The sequence below is a fragment of the Pediculus humanus genome, genomic scaffold (assembly GCF_000006295.1).
Source record: "Pediculus humanus corporis 1103172107500 genomic scaffold, whole genome shotgun sequence".
Lineage (NCBI taxonomy): Eukaryota > Metazoa > Arthropoda > Insecta > Psocodea > Pediculidae > Pediculus > Pediculus humanus.
In genome coordinates, this window is record NW_002987116.1 from 509,558 (window position 1) to 526,773 (window position 17,216).

The 17,216-nt window shown below is 24.7% G+C and overlaps 2 protein-coding genes across 2 annotated transcripts; one reads left to right on the forward strand and one right to left on the reverse strand.

The window, feature by feature from the left end:
• Positions 1–4,767: 4,767 nt before the first annotated feature.
• On the reverse strand, positions 4,768–10,425 carry Phum_PHUM157160 (uncharacterized protein; the record flags this gene model as incomplete). The annotated part of the gene is made up of 5 exons (XM_002424820.1): positions 4,768–5,094; positions 6,404–6,543; positions 6,883–7,078; positions 9,440–9,666; positions 9,771–10,425. The coding sequence occupies 5 exons, from the start codon at positions 10,423–10,425 to the stop codon at positions 4,768–4,770; spliced, it is 1,545 nt and encodes a 514-aa protein (XP_002424865.1).
• Positions 10,426–14,554: 4,129 nt separating this feature from the next.
• Phum_PHUM157170 (uncharacterized protein) lies at positions 14,555–15,400 on the forward strand (the record flags this gene model as incomplete). The annotated part of the gene is made up of 4 exons (XM_002424821.1): positions 14,555–14,791; positions 14,869–15,024; positions 15,104–15,227; positions 15,321–15,400. 4 exons carry the CDS (start codon positions 14,555–14,557, stop codon positions 15,398–15,400), a joined length of 597 nt encoding a protein of 198 aa, XP_002424866.1.
• Between the last annotated feature and the right edge of the window lie 1,816 nt (positions 15,401–17,216).

The window sequence follows — 17,216 nt, forward strand, 5'->3', positions numbered from 1 at the left end:
TCTGTCACCTTGCAGGTATTTATTATCATTATGTAATTACACGCACACGCGCACTCGAAAATATAATTGAATAAATTTTTTTTTTCTCCCCACCCCACCTGATACTAAAGTATCTTTCGCCTCCTTTCGAATACCTCCTACTTTTATGCCATCGCATAATTTTTTTTTTCTTATTAAAACCCAAATAGTCACGTGGTTTCTTTTTTTTTGCTGCGGTTCGAGAGAGAGAGAGAGAGAGAGAGAGAGAGAGAAACTATTAACAAAACCTACGAGAAGCAGGATTTTTTTTTTTAAACACCTGATGATTGGAAAAAAATTTTCTTCTGCTTTTGACGTCATTGATAAATTTTTTTTTGGTTTAGAATAACGACAAGACAACACGTTTTAATTCACGGTTAAAAAAAACAACAAAGATTGTTAAACTTATGGGCGTTTTAATAACTTTCATATTAAATTAAATTAATCAACAACTTGTTGCTGCAAATTTAACTGAATCCAAAAAGAAAGTTTTTCTCTTTTCTCTTTTTTTTTGGAACACCCACGCAACACGCAAATATTTTTATGACAAAAATTGAAATTTCACCGATTCACAAACTTTTTTCAATATCATTTAAATTTTCATTTTTTTTTTTTTTTTCGTTATATGCAATGTAAAGACTGAACGACCTTAAACGTCAACAACAAAAAAAAAAAATCCTACTTATCGCATTTATCGACCTCCTAACAATTCACATATTTTTTTCGCAAGGAAATTTATTATTATTATTATTATTTTCTCAAATAAATCATGTGGGGATTATTTTAGGTACGTAATCAAACGATTTCCACTTTAAAAAAAAAAAAACCTTTTGCGTTCAAAATTATATCAAAAATTATCACAATAAAAAAAAAACTTTTCACGTTAACTTTTCTCCTCCCCTCCCGTCCCCCCATACAGAAAAAATTCCACTTCGAATAACGTATTGTTTAAATTCACATACGGTAACATAAATACAAAAAAAAATATTTCGCAAAAAAAAAAAAAAAACAATTTCGCAATACGATACGAAGATAACATACGTCAACAACAACAACAACAACAACAACACAACAGCAACCGACAACAAAATAAAAACGAACGTCTTTTCTTTTTTATTATTATTATTATTTCTTTTTCATAAACGAACAAACACTAAACCGAAAATATTGTTCGACACTCTCTCTCTCTCTCTCTCGATATCTAAGAATAATAATGTTTCGTACCGTATATCCACCAAGGGTTTCCCAAAGATTTTCACATGTCAAGGTTCCCCAACAAAAAAAAAAAAAAAAATCATTTTCAGGGCCGTTTTCCTACCTAACCGTAACTAATTTTACTTTGATTTAATATTTACATATGCGAAAATTTATATATATACATATTTGCCACATTAATAATAATAATAATAATTGTATTTTATTAATAAAAGGATTTTTCGTCTGATGTATTAAACACTAAGAAAAAGAGAGAATAAGAGAGAGAGAGAGAGAAAATCATTTTTTATGGCATCATGATGACTAAAACAAAAGTGGGAAGCAGAAGAAAAAAAAAAAAATTAATTTAAAATTTAAATAAAACAAGAATTAAAATACGGTTCATTCTTTTTTGCAATACACAAACAACAAAAAACTTTTCGTGACGTCATTATTTTTTTTTTAATAATAATGATTTTATCGATTTTTTCGAAAATGAAAAACAAAAAAAAAAAAAAAAAAAACCCCCCCCCACAAAATTCAAATAACAAATAAACCATATTTGGAAATAATAAAATAAAAATATTTATATTAACGATATATTCGTCGAAAAAAGAATATTATTATTATTGTCGAACAATAAAGAAACTTTTTTTTTTTTTGGTTTGGAAAACTAAATAAATAAAAAAACCCGAAATCTAAACAACATTCGTTTTATCGAGGGAGAGACTAACAAACAAACAAACAAAAAAACCGCGAAAACGATCTAAGGTACTGGCGACGAAAAAAAAAAAAAATCTCTAGTAATACAAAAATGGCGGAAATTGACGACGCAGTTAACAACAAGACAGGAACTGAGTTATCCCCCTCCTCTCCCCATTCCCTCCACCTCCCCACCTTCGAGATTTTCCTTTATATTATATATTATCCGAATTCGCATAATTTTTTTTTTTAAATTTCTATTTGATGATTCGATGAGTGATTTAAACGCGCGTAAAATCATAACCGGAAATACATCAACAACACTATCGTCGTTTTAACGTCATAGGCACACACACACATATGAGACTCGAACCTACCAAAACCATAATTTTTTCACAATTAATTTATGTATATAAAAACGTTATATATTTTCGTAAAACGACCTTGTCTCATTACCTACGTTAATAATTCGGACGTGGGTGTGGTCATAAATAATTTTCCTATCTTTTCCCCTCTCACAACATAATCATTATCTACCCCTTTCGATAAAACTCCCTCTCCCTTTAAACATGTGAGAAGAATACACGAAAGAATAATTAATATCCTCTTGTAAAATGTTAATGATAATAATAATAAACAAACACTGAGAGGCGCCTCTTTAGGAACGTTAATATTAATAAAATTTTCGACCGTTATTATTATTATTATTATTATTTATTATGTGTAAAATAAAATAAAATTTTTCTTGCGTTTCACACACACACACACACACACACACACACACACGATGGCAAACGATGTAGAAAATACAAACAAACAAACAAACAAAACAATTTTCGAATAAAAACAAACGTTTATTTATAACTATAAATTATGCAATTGTTAAAAGCGTATCGAATGATTTTCGATTAATCGAAATCGAAATCGTCATCGATCAAACGTCAATCAAAAGACGGGAGGATATAGAAAACATATTGAAATATTTTTTAATCCGCACCACTCCGTAATTGTTAAATTTGGTGCCACGAACAAAAAACGGCATCTGGTGCCACGAACAAAAAAAAAAACAAAAACAAAACGAAAAAAAAAATTTAAAGTAAATACGGTTACAAATCGAATGTTCGCGATGGGAAATTTTTTTTTTTTTTGTGCATTCAAAAGAAAATAAAAACTCGACGCAATACATAAATAAATATAAATATTACCACCGGCGTGTCAAAGGTCATGCATATATATATTTTTCACGGGTGAGTTACGTTAAATACATTGAGATTTCACAATGTTTCTCTCTCTCTCTCTCTCTCTCATTTTAAGCAGAAGTGTTAAAATTCAGGGTTTTTCATTCACAGTAACCTCGTTTAAAAAATTCTCTTTTCGAATACGAAATATTTTCTAGAAAAAACCCCCATCAACAAATTATAAAAAAAATTTTCAAACGAAACGAATAATAAAAGTTAAAAAAAAAAAAAAAAAAAAAAAAATTCGTAATTAAATTTACCTTTGTAACGATCACATCGAAACCTTTCAATGATAATTATTATTATTATTATTATTATTATTATTATGTTTTCCTTACTTCCGTAAAAAAAATATTTCAAATTATAAACAAACCGAATTGAGACAAAAACGCGAAAAAACGCGAAAAAAAAACTTTTTGATTAATTTAATTTAAACAATCATTTTTATTATTTATTACATAATTTATTATTTAATCATACGAATATTATTATTATTATTATCGCAATTAGTTTCGTATAAATTTACTTGCGATAAAATCATATATATATCGAATATCGAATTATAATAATCGAATCGAATCGAATCGAATGAACACAAAAAAATATTTTTTTTTATAATTATTAACATTAAAAAACTAAATTATTATAATTATTATAATTAATTTTCGCGTGTAATATTTAAATTTTTTTTTTTTTTTTAAAACTCGTTTTTTTTTATAACCGAACAATTATTTTCATCGTTAAATTTTAACTTTCGGAAAACTCGTACCACCATTCAAAAAAAAAAAAAAACAAGAAAAATTTGTTTAAAAAAACTCATTAAGTCGTTCAAATTCTAACTCGTTCTATTCGTTAATTAATTATAAAAGATATCATTATAGAAAATTAACACCAGACGAAAATAATAATGATAATAATTTGCCTATCGGGCAGATTAATAATAATTCATTATTATTATTATTATTATCAGGGCCTTAAACAAACAAAAATTTTTTTTTAAAAAAAACCTTTGAGCTAATTTTTCCAATATTTTTTTTTTTTCTATGCGACGTTTATCCGTAAAACGGCAGAAAACAAAACAAACAAAACAAACAAACAAACAAACAAAAACACTGACGACGTTAAACAGTCCGAGTGAAAAATATAAATCATTTTGGCAGAATAACAGAATATCAGTCAAATTTAAAAAAAAAAAAAAAAAACTTTTACTGGCAATTTTTACTTTTTCTCTCTCTCTCTCTCTCTTTCTACTAATAATTCACGCTCGTGTGGGCGTGAAAAATTATTATTATTATTATTATTATTATTTCCGTTAAATTATTTATTAATCCAAATCATTAGAAATTATTAGGAAAAAATAATTAAACAACATGGCGACGGGTAAGACGTAAAAAAAAAAAAAAAAAAAAAAAAAAACAAAAATAAACAATCGATGGACGCAGGGTTTTCAAAGAGAAGAAAACTTTTTTTTTTTTTTTTTTTTTGTAAATAATTAGGTTATGAGATTTTAACTCTTCGAATTTACTCCCACGCAAAAAAAAAAAAAAAAAAATTCGACCAAAAAATTGACCCATTTAAAAATGTTTCGAATGTTTAACCACGCGACCAAAGAACGTTAAAAAACAATAAAAAGAAAACTCACCGCTTTTCTTTTATCCTCGGCGGAAACTGCGCTGTGACTTCTGTACCTGAACAAATCCATAACTTTCGATACGGTACCTTTACCGCTATCGGAACCCGCTCTAGGCCTTTGAGGATGATGTTTGTCTTTACCAACACCATCCGCCATATTTCTTTGCCTATCTTTAACTTCCGATCCGGCACGAGATCTGTTCGAGTGGTGGGGGTGGTGGTGGTGGTGTTTATCCTTTTCCCTTTCTTCGGATGATCCATCAATCGATGAACTTCTACTCTGAGATGATTGAGATGATCCCGATGCTCTCTAGATAAAAAAAAAAAAAGAAAAAAAATTTTATTTTTCTCCATTTTTTATTAGAGCTAAAATTTCTTTTGCTCAAACAAACAATTGCGAGCTTTAAAAGGTTTTTTTCCTACTCGTTCATTTACGGGAAAATTTTCCATCATTACAAAAAAAATTTCCCTTTTTCACGGCCGATATCGAAACGTAAAAAAAAAACTAAAACTAAAATATCCGTTCGATTGTACACGTGTCCGACTAAAAACTAATTTTAAAAAATTAATAATAATAATAATAAATTAATTCATAACTTTAAGCCTTTTTGTACTTTTTTGTGTGTTGTTTGTTTGTTACTCAAACAAAACACTTTAAAAACACAACAATCATTTTTTTTTTATAAAACAAACAAAAACTAGTTTTTCTAATTTTTTTTTTTTTTTTTTTTTATGAGTACTTGATCTAAATTTTTCACTTTTTTCAATCAATGTCACGCGACAAAATCATACCCGTGAAAGATCGGTACCGATTATTATAACCCGAAAAAAAAAAAACAAACAAACAAACCTTTTCGTAACCTTTTCACAAACCTTTAAATAACTAAAAACGATATAAAATTTATTATTAATTACAACTACAAAACTACTTTTTATTCAAAATTTAATTCGAACGAGAAAAACAAACAAACAAACAAACAAACAAACCGTTTAAATAGTAAACGTTCATCTTTTTTTTAAATTTAAATATCAAAACATTAAGTAACGTTGTTGTTGTTGTTGTTGTTGTTGTTATTATTATTAATATAAAAACCGCTTTAAAATTTTTTTTAAAAAAAAAAACCGAAAGATTAATCGAATCCAACTAGTTTTTTATCGATTATTAATCAATAATTTATGTTTCGATTATGACATTTTTTTTTTTTTTGTTTCTGTTATCAGTAAACCACACATTAATGTGATTTAACAGTTTTACAATTTTTTTTTCTCCGCGTAAAAAAAAAAAAATTTTCGCGACAACGAACAACCGTTTTAAACGTAATAAACTATTCGATGATGACGATAATAATAATAAATAAAATGTAAAAAGAAACGCGATTAAAACTTATTTAATACGAATCGATAAAGACACTGAAAAAAAATTTGCTTTTATTATTATTATTATTATTATTATTTTTTGCATTCGAATTAAAACAACAACAACAACAACAAAAGTTTGTATACCAATTTTCCTGTGTGGTCAGAGAGAGTTCAATGAAAACAAAAGATCAAACGTATTCAAGGCTTAAAATTATTATTATTATTATTTTTTTTTAAAATAGGAATTAACATAAACTTACGTGCATGGCGTTTTTCATTTGACTTATTATATTGCTCGGTTTTTTATTTTTCGATGCATCGGATTTTGAACGGGGTCTAAATGCGTCAAATATTGTTTGAGCTTTACGAGATGGCGACACGTTTGTTAATATGTCATCCCCTGATTTTCTACGTCCTGTAAAATAAATACAAAAAAAATAAATTTAAATTTTTAAGCAAACTTATTAAATATCACAATTTATTGACATTTGTTAAATTTTTTTCTATTTCTTTTCTTATTAAATGAATATTTCGCGAAATAAAATATAATTTAATACCTTTCTTATACACCTGCTACTCGGGTATCAATTAAAAAAGTATTAAATACCATTATTGTTAAGAATTAACGCGATACTTTTATGTGAAAAAACTAACAAAAAAAAAAAAAAATTGAGTAATGACTTAATTCGCTCCTGTTTTATCCGCTTTAAATTATTTATTTATTTTATTTGATAAGTACCGGTACTAGGTGTCGGCGTTACTCTTCCAGAACTAGAATTACTATCCGGTTGTGAAGATGTCGATGTTGTTTTTTGCCTTCTTGAACGTGATGGCATAGACCACGTACCCGCTCTGGGTCTCATTTGAGTTTCTGCTCCTGGGGTCATATGATCCTCGACAGCAATCACAGGCAAAGGTTGAGATCCGAGTTCTTTCTTGAAAATTTAAAAAAAAAAAACAAAAAAAAAAAATTAATTAAATTAAATTAAAATTATTTCAAAAAAATTAAACAACCTTTTTCCAAATAAATAAAAAAAAAAAACTTTTCTCTTTAATTCATTCACAAAAATTTTTCCATTTTCCTTTTTCCTTTTTTCCGACAATCAAAATTTATAACGTTTTCATACATATGTAATTCTCAAGTTATTCACGTCTTTAATTTAAAAGTTATTATTATTATTATCATTACTATTTTTTTCCACCGATTTTTCCTTCGACTTGCAAATAACAAACAATGGAAAATTTTAATTTAATTTTTCTTTTTTTCTTTCTTTTTTTTTTTTTGTAAAACGTGCAACACCGCGACATTTAATATGAATTTAAATTTTCCTTTTTTTTTTTTTTTTTTTTTTTTTAAAGACAATAAAAGAAAATTTTATAGGAAAATTTTTAAAAATTTGACAAATTTACTCACCGTGGGATTAATTATTTATTTAATTCGAGGAAGGAAGGTATATACCAAAAAATCCTGATATGTACCTGACTAATTAAATGATAAGATACACGTACATAAAACACAAAAATGTTTAACGATTTTTTTTTTTTCTACTACTACTACTATTCTTTCATTCACGACAACAACGACAACAACAACAACAACATCAATAAGAGAATTTAATAAATCTGAACATAATTAATTAATCCACGATGGAATGTTTATTTTCCCTTTCACAACATATGATGATAATAATAATAATACCACTTTTTTTTTTTTTTAAATTTTTCAAATCGACAGATTTTTTTTTTTTTTTTTTTTTTTTTTAATTTTGACTCGGTGGGGTTATTTTTTTTTGTTAACGTAGGCACGAGTTTCGAATTACTAATTCTGCTAATAAATTGTTTATTCCACACATTCGAAAATGAAAAAAATATTAAAAAAAAATTTTTTTTTTTGTTTTAACACAAACTTTGTTAAACTCCACGAACGAACAAACAAACTTTTTAAAATTATTATTAAATAAAATGTCGAACTTGAAAACAAAAAAAAAACAAAAAATATTTTATACACAGTTAAAGCTAAACTTCACAAAAACGGTAATATTATAACGCTAAAAATTTTATTAAGCCGGTTGGAACCTGAACCTGAAAATATTTTAAACACGAAATCCCTTTTCGCAGCAAACAAACAAACAAACAAACAAACAAACGAACGAACGAACAGTTACAAGATATTTTCGTTATTTTTAATTTTACATTGAAAAAATTTAAATTGTAATTCGATTCAAATTTTAATTAGAACAAAAAAAAAAAAAAAACTGCCAATTATTATTATTATTATTTTTTCAATGTTTTTAATTAAAAAAAAAAGGGGGGGGAATGTTTTAATTAGAAACATTTTTTCAAATCGTGCAAAAAACGTTTTAAAACAAATACCTGGAAATAAGGAAAACTCTTCAACATTTTTCACTTTTTGGTTTTTTTTGGTTCAAAAAGAAAATTAAATAAACCTGCGAAAACTGTGGAATTTTCCGATTCACAATTTCATTTTTCAAAAATAGTGAGAAAAAAAAAAAAATTCGAAACGTAGTAAAAATTTTCGACTTATGAGAAAGTAAAAAAAAAATTAGTTAAAAAAAAAAACATGTCGTAAGTCTTTGGATTTTAAAAAACTGTAGTAAAGAGAGAGAGAGAGAGAGAGAGAGAGAGAGAGAGAGAGAGAGAGACGTGATAAATAGTAAACAATTTAAAAAAAACAAAACTCAAATGAGGACAGAAAAGAAGCTTTAATTAATTTCTCTCTCAAAAGCAAATATAAAAATAATTTATCTGTTATGTGACCTTCTCATCATCTCAATTTCCTTGAGCAAGTGATATACCACACGCACACGCACACTTTTACACACACTCACGTTTTGCTAAAAATCATTAACCCATTTAAATAAATAAATGTGCCTGGAAATTTTTACATTGTTTTCCGCGGGAAATTTTTAAAATTTTTGGTTTTGACAAATCCTCTCATTTTCACTCCAATTCCCAAAGATAGATTTTATCGACTACACCATTTTTGAGGTTGGCAACAATTTAAATTTAAAAAAAAAAAAAAAAAAATTTCGAAATCGAACGAACCAAATGAAAATCTTGTCCTTTTCGATAAACAAACAACACAACCCGTAAAAATTTCACATTAACAAAAAAAAAAAATAATAATAATAATAATAGAATTTTTTTTTTGCTTTTCGTACGAAATGACAAACAACGGCCATGTTGTTGATTTTTTTTAATTTTTTTTTTTTTGTTAATGCGGTAGTAAAAAATAAGTAGGTAGGTAGATAGGTAGGTACCTGTTTTCGGCGTACTGTTTCTGGTGTGAAATTAACATCATTTCTTTTAACCCAAACTTCGTCCATTGAATCGTAATCGAGAGTCGATGATGATGATGCTTGACTTTTCATTTCTATAAGGGAACAATCGAAAAACCTTTTGTCTAAATGTGGAGAAGGCAATGGAGAGGTTCGACTCGTAGAATACCAATTACCGACCGGTTCCATGGATCCGTATTGTGGTAAACTCGATACTAAAGTACCTGAAAACAAAAATTTTACACGTGAAAGTTTTATTTGTTTTTAAGGTTTCCAACAAACACTCGCGCGTTTCCCAAAATGAAAACAATAAATAAATAAAAATAACCTGGCGATTCTCTTCCAACGTTTCCAACACTGGCAAATCTACGTCTCAATGGTGCTGTAAAACCAGTAGGAGTTGTTGGTCTTGAAGATGGTGTCGACGGTGTCTTGGGAGTCGTAGAAGGGGGAGTTTTCGGCGTCTGAGGAGGCGTCGGACTTATGGTCGAAATTTTACTATCGATTTTTGTTTCGACATTTTCCGAATCGTTTCCCTCCGTTTTTTTCTTCTCTTCCTCTTTGTCCTCCGCATCTTCGTCTTCTTCTTTACACTCGGACAATCTTCGTCTGTTACCCTCCCACGGTGACCATGCACTTGGATAATTTGATCTACTCGGCAAACGATTAACGTGTTGTAAAAAATGATACTGAAACCACGAACTATCGCCAATGTTTTCAGTATCACCCGTTCCCAATATTTCTTTTAATGCCACTAAAGAATTGATTGTGTTGTAATTGATGGCCGTGTATAAATCTTCGGAAAATTGATCATCTTCTTCTTCTTCCGATAATGTTTTCTCTTCTTCTTCTTTTTTATTATCATCTCCCCCGACTGCATTTTTTTTATTGTTCGGTTGTAAATTTTCCAATATGTTGGTCGCTTTTTCAGATGCATCGTCATAATTGGAATTATTTGTTACATTATCGTTATTTTTTTCCATTAAGTCATTAAATTTTTTTTTAAAATCTTTCCTAATACTTTAACTTTTTTTTTTTTTTTTGTTTTTCCCGTATCAACGACTATATTATTTTCCGTAAGCTGAAACATAAAAAATAAATAATGTTAATATATATTTTAAAAAAATTATTAATCGATTAATAAATAGCCCCAAGGTCGCATACAGTTTCCTTTCCTTTCCTCCATTCAATCTAATAATTTTTTTAATAAAATTATTACAAACGTACCTTAATTAAAAAAAATTAATTAATTAAATAAAATAAAATAAAAATAATATTATCGACGAAATAAAAATTATTTAAATATTGTAATAATCATATTAAAAAATTTTTTAAGACTGAAAAAAAAAAAATAATAATAAAAAATGAAGGTTTCAAAACAAAAATCAAGTTTTTATTAAATTGTTTTTATGACGTCAATCCAGGTAATTTTTTTTTTTTTTACGTAAAAAACTTACGATCGAAGTGAAAGCAATTTCAAAGCAATATGTTTATATATTAAAAAAAAAAAAAAAAAAAAATACATAATGTAATATCATGTTACTAACGAATAACCGAATAATACAAAACAATTTACGATTTAAATATTAAAATCGATTGACATTTAAAACTAAATGGTGCTAGTAATAATAAAAAAAAAAATTATTTTCATTACTCGACAAACAAACAATAAAACCTCTTTTTCAACTTTTAATGATTTCTGTGTGTTGTTTTTTTACACACAGTTTTTTTTTTTTTTTGTTATAACATTATTATAATATATTAATAAAATATTAAAAATTCATAAGATTTTCTTTTTTCCTTTCTTGTTTTTCCTTTTGGTAAAATTCATTGAACGATAGCAAATAACAAGACACACACATTTTGTTAGCGAATACATTGAAAGTAAAATTCATTATCATTCGTATATATATATATAATATTTAAACAATAAAATATATAAAATTTAATTAAAATGAAACATTTATTATTATTATTATTATTAATTTTTGTCAAATTTAATATACTAATTAATAATAAATTTTTGCAAGTTTTATTTTATCATAAGGAAACGATATAATAAAAAAAAAAAAAAAAAAAAAAACCAAATAAAAATTATTTGGAACTTTAGGGGTGGTTTTTTGATCAAAAATAAAAATATTATTATTATTGTAATAAATAAAAATTTATTTAATATATATTTATTTTAGTCTATTTATATATATATATATATATATATATATAATACAAATTATGAACCATAAAAATAATAATTATTTAAACAATATATTCATAGACTAATAAATTATCGATTTAATAAAATTAAACTACTAAATTTTTTTTTTTTTACTAAAAATTAATTTCTAATTTATATGTAATAAAATTATTAAATAAATTGAGAATGATTGAAATTTTATTTATTTATTTATTTATTTATTTTTCAAACACCACAAAAAAAAAAAAAAAACAAATGCAATGAGTCGATAATTGTATAAATCGTATTTTGTTAAATGACAAATAGTACATATAAAAAAGTAAAACTTATCGTTAAATATTACACAATACAATTTTTTCTCATATTACTTCATATATATATATATAGTATATTATCAATTAAATTAAGTTTTTACAATATAAACAAAAAAAAAAAAAAAATATTGTTCATTCCATTACCAAGACATCATATAAAACTTAGAATAATAATAATAATAATATTAAAAATTAATTGTTTTACGTACAAAATATAAATTATATTTTTAAATTTATACTAAAACCTTAAAGAAAAATAATAATAATAAATTTTTTTTTTTTTTTTTTAAATGAAAATTTGTAAAAATATAAATTACTCTATTGTTAACTATCCTAACAAAACCAGCTGTTTTAATAAGGGTCAAGGACGATTCACCTAACCATGTGAATAGTTGCAATATGTTTGAAAAATAATCAATTAAAAATAATGTGACAGCTAATATAAAAATATACACGACATTAGAAATAAATAAAAAACAATTTAATCATTATAAGAATATTGAAAAATATTGATTAAAAGAAAAGAAAAAAGGACATTACATAGCACACTCATGAAATCGAAAATGTGAAAAATTCAATCAATCACGCATCTATCTCGAAATTAATATTAAATAAAAATTTACATAATATAAATAAATAAAAAAATGAATGAGTAAATTTAAAAAAAATATTCGAGTGACGAAACAAAAAAAAAAAAGAATAAGGCAAATCACCCCGAAAACTTCATTTTTGTAAAAAAAAAAAAAAAGTTAAAATGGCGGTTCAAATTGAACAAAGAGAACTTAAAATACAAACCTATTTAAATCTTTAAAAAACAAAAAAATTAACAAAAAACAATCAACAACACACACAATCTTCACGCACTGAATTTATATATTATTTATTCGATTGCACTTTAACCTAAAACTAATTATAATAAATTTATTTTATTTAAATTATTATTATTATTACATTACGTTTAAACGCACGCACACTTATTTAATTAGAATTTACTAGAAAGTAGGACTTGAAAAAAAAAAAAAAAAAAAATTCGACCGTTCGGCAAACCTTCAGATAAAGGCACTCTATTTACACGTTTTTATAAAAAAAAAAAAAAAAAAAGACTCCGCAAATGGATTAACAAAAAAAAAAAAAAAAGAAAGAAGTAAATTAATATTATAAATAAAATCGCGTTTTATTCATAAAAACGAATAATTATTATTCGAAAAATTCACCAAATTATCACTTGTGTAATGAAAAAATAAAATTTATATATATATTTAAAAAAAAAAAATACCCGACCAATTCATCGCAACAGATTTTCAATGGCATCCATTTTGCAAAAAAAAAAAAAAAAAAAACTTATATTTTAGTTACAAAAACGTCCGTCGTAGGGGGAGGGCGTCGTCGGTACATGTTTAATTGCCAACATAATTATACAATTAATTTGAATTGAAAAATATAATTATGAGATTCTCCCTTTTTTTTTTTTTTTTTTTTTTTTTAATTTAAATTTTAATTATAATATTAAACACTAAAAAAATAATTATTTAAAAAAAAAAAAATTAATAAATTTTATATTTACCATTATTTATTTCTATTGTTAATAATTAAAATAAATACATAATTTATATGTATTAATCTTGTAATCCTTCCTTAATAACAATGTAATTTTTTTTGTACAAATTTATGACTGTCACTCACAATAAATAATAAATGTTAAAAGCCAATTAAAAAATGTAAAAAAGCAGGTCTTTAATTTAAATATTATCACTTATATCAACATTGCGGTTTTTTTCCTCAAAAATTTTTATATATATATATAAAAAAACAAACATATGAGTTGACTATTTCTTTTCTTAAGCAAGGTTTTTTTTTTTTTTTAATTTTTATTTTAAGTATTTTTACATACATATTTAATATTTTATTATTATTGTATCATTTTAAGCCTTTTTTTTTTTTGTTAAAATTAAAGTATTAATAACAACACACAATCATTTTGTTTCAATTTTATATAATATTATTACTTTCAAAGAGTATAAGGACTAAAATTTTAGTAATTTCTTAAGGTTTTGATTACTTTTGAAAATAATTGAGAAAAGATGATATTTTGTACATTACTGCATAACATTATTAAAAGAAATACTCTTAATTGTATTTAAAATTGTTCAGAATTCAAAAAAACTTTTTTTTTTTATTTTAATTTCTACATACATGTATGAAGTTTAAGTTATAAGTTTTGGCGCTTTCACGTTTTTTTTAATCGAATAATATTTGACAAAATCTACCCTGATAAGGTTTTTTTTTTGATAGAAAAAAATTAAGACTTACATCATTGTAATAATTATCATCTTCTCAATAAATTAACAAGCTATTTATTCCATCATAACCTTGATCTTAAAATAAAATATTTTAATCTTAACTTCTAACCACCATTTTCTCCATTAAAATTTTTTGAGTAATTTTTAAAAGGCGGTGGTGGTGGTGGTTGTAGTAGTCAATCAATTTAAAAAATTTAACAAGATTATAATTCATTACTAAATTATTGTGGAAAACCCCAAATTTTTACAACGTATTATAATAAATACATACATATAATATTATTTTTTAAATAAAATTTTAGTAATGGGATCCCGGGGACAGGAAGAAACTAAAAAATTAAGAGAAAATTTAGAAAGTCAATTAGAAAGATTAATTCAACAACTTGCTGATATTGAAGAAGTTAAAAATGAAATGGATCAAAGTGAATATAACGATATAAAAGAAGAAACACTCGAACAATTGAAAGAATTTAACGAAAGGTTGTCTAAAATGATATCGGGAAATATGACATTAGTCGACCAGTTAGGGTTAATGCAACTTGTAAGCATTCATTTTTCATTTTATATTTGCTTAAAATTAGAAAAAAAAAAATGATTTAATAATGTAATTTATTTCAGGCGACACAAGCTGCTATAAGTGAAGCATTTAGTACTCCTGAAGTTATTAGAATGTTTAGTAGAAGAGAACCGAAACAATTGAGACAAAGACTTTTCGAAATAGAAAGAGACTTTAAATTAGGACAAATAAGTGAACAACAGTTTAACAAATGCAAAGTAAATATGACCAATCTTCGATTATGCATAAATATTATTACATACCAAAAAATAATATGATATTTTTATCGATTTACAGAAAGAATTTTTAACAGCATTAAAACAATTAAATGAAAATTTAAACGATGAAGAAATCAAATTTCTTAACGGAAATAAATCAGTTAGTAATAATGCACTTTTTGAAAAAGTCACAGAAGAATCTGGTAATTATTATTATTATAATATTAATTTTATTTTAATTAATAAATTGTTTTATTTGTAAATTTCACTTAACAAATTCCCTTTTTTTTTTAAAGATAAAGTTGAAGCTGTAGTTAAACAAGTAGCAAAAGAAGCTCTTTATTCGGAAAAAACAATCGCTCATGTTCCCGGATGAACTATTTCATATGACAAAATTCATTCGTAATTAAAATTACATTTTCCAAGTCAAATTTTAAATTCGATTATGTGTCATTAAAAAAAATAATTAATAATAAATCTGTATGAGTGTTTTTATCTGTATAATGTAAAATTTTTATGTATTTTTTATTTATTAAACAGACAGAGGCTTTAATATATGCCTTACAAGAAAGTAAAAAAATTAAATAAATTGAAAATAATAATGAATAAACAAGTTTTTTTATTTGTAATTTTGTATAAATATTTCAAAATTATTTTATTTTACTTTATTATTATTATTTTTTACAAATAAAAGAGAGCTAAATAAAACATTAAAATTATGTACAAAACAATAAATAATTGGGATAATAATGACTAACTATTGATTATCACTACTACACATTTTCTCACCCCCCCTCGAAATGAATAACATAAATTATTATTATTATTTATCGATTGAAATGTTGAAATAGTACCAGATTCTTAAATAAAAAATTTTAATATTAATATTATTAATTGATCTTATTGCTTTTTCCCCCCCCTTCCCCTCCCCCCTATTGATTGATCATCGATTGAAAATTAAAAATTGATCACATTTATTAAAACACATACATATACTTAAAACTAATTACAATTAATTTGAATTAAAATTAATTTCTTCTTTTTTTGTTTACCAACAAAAATAATAATGATAATAATAAGAACAGAAAAAAACGATTACATTATTAAAATAATTATTAACATTGATTTGATAAAACTTATTAACATGCGATATATTTAAATTAAAAATTTCATGATTCTGATTGAAATATTTTAATTAATTAATTATTTACACGGATAAAATTATTCGAAATGCCAAAAAAAAAAGAAATTTCAGTCGATTAAATCGTAATAATAATAATAATAATAATTTCACATTCACGTATCAAATGATAATAATAATAATAATAATATTTTTTTAATAAATATATATATATATATAATAAATATTTAATATGTGTGTGGGAAAATAAATAAATTTTTATTTGTTTGTTCCTTCGTTTATCACATTTCATACGATTTGTGACCGAAAATTAAATTTAGATACGACAAACATTTAAAGCTAATATAAATATAATTTTTTTTTTGGAAGTAACAAACAAACAAACAAACAAGAGAAAAGAAAATAAGAACAAACAAACAAACAAAAACCGTATTCGAACGATTACTGCCACTACTACTACTACTACTGCTACCACTACCACTACTACCATTCATGACGTAAACATTTTAATAATTATCGCGTATTTAAAATATATACACACATATATATATATTTTATTATTATTATTATTTTCTAATAAAATATTAATTTTACTTGATTACGCATTATTTAATAATATCCCTTTCCCCTCCCCACCCCCACCCCTCCCCCTTTTTCTTTTCTCTTCCTCTTTCATTCACTTTTTTAAACATTCATTAAACAAACAAAAAGAAAAATCACATGGATTGTGTGTAAATATCTCTCTCTCTCTCTCTCTCTCTTTCTGTGTATGTATGTGTGTGTGTGTGTGTGTGTCAGTTAGTCACGATTAAAATAATAATAATAATAATAATAATAATAATAAAATAAAATCAATTTCATTAATTAAAAACAAATATTAATAATAACTAATAATATTGCACCGATTTATGCAATAAGTAAAATTGCTTTTAAATTTCATTTTGACATTACATTACATTTTCGATTAATCGAAATAATAGTAGTAATAATAATAATAATGATGATGATAATGATAATAATGATAATGGCAAAACAAAATATAACGAACCGT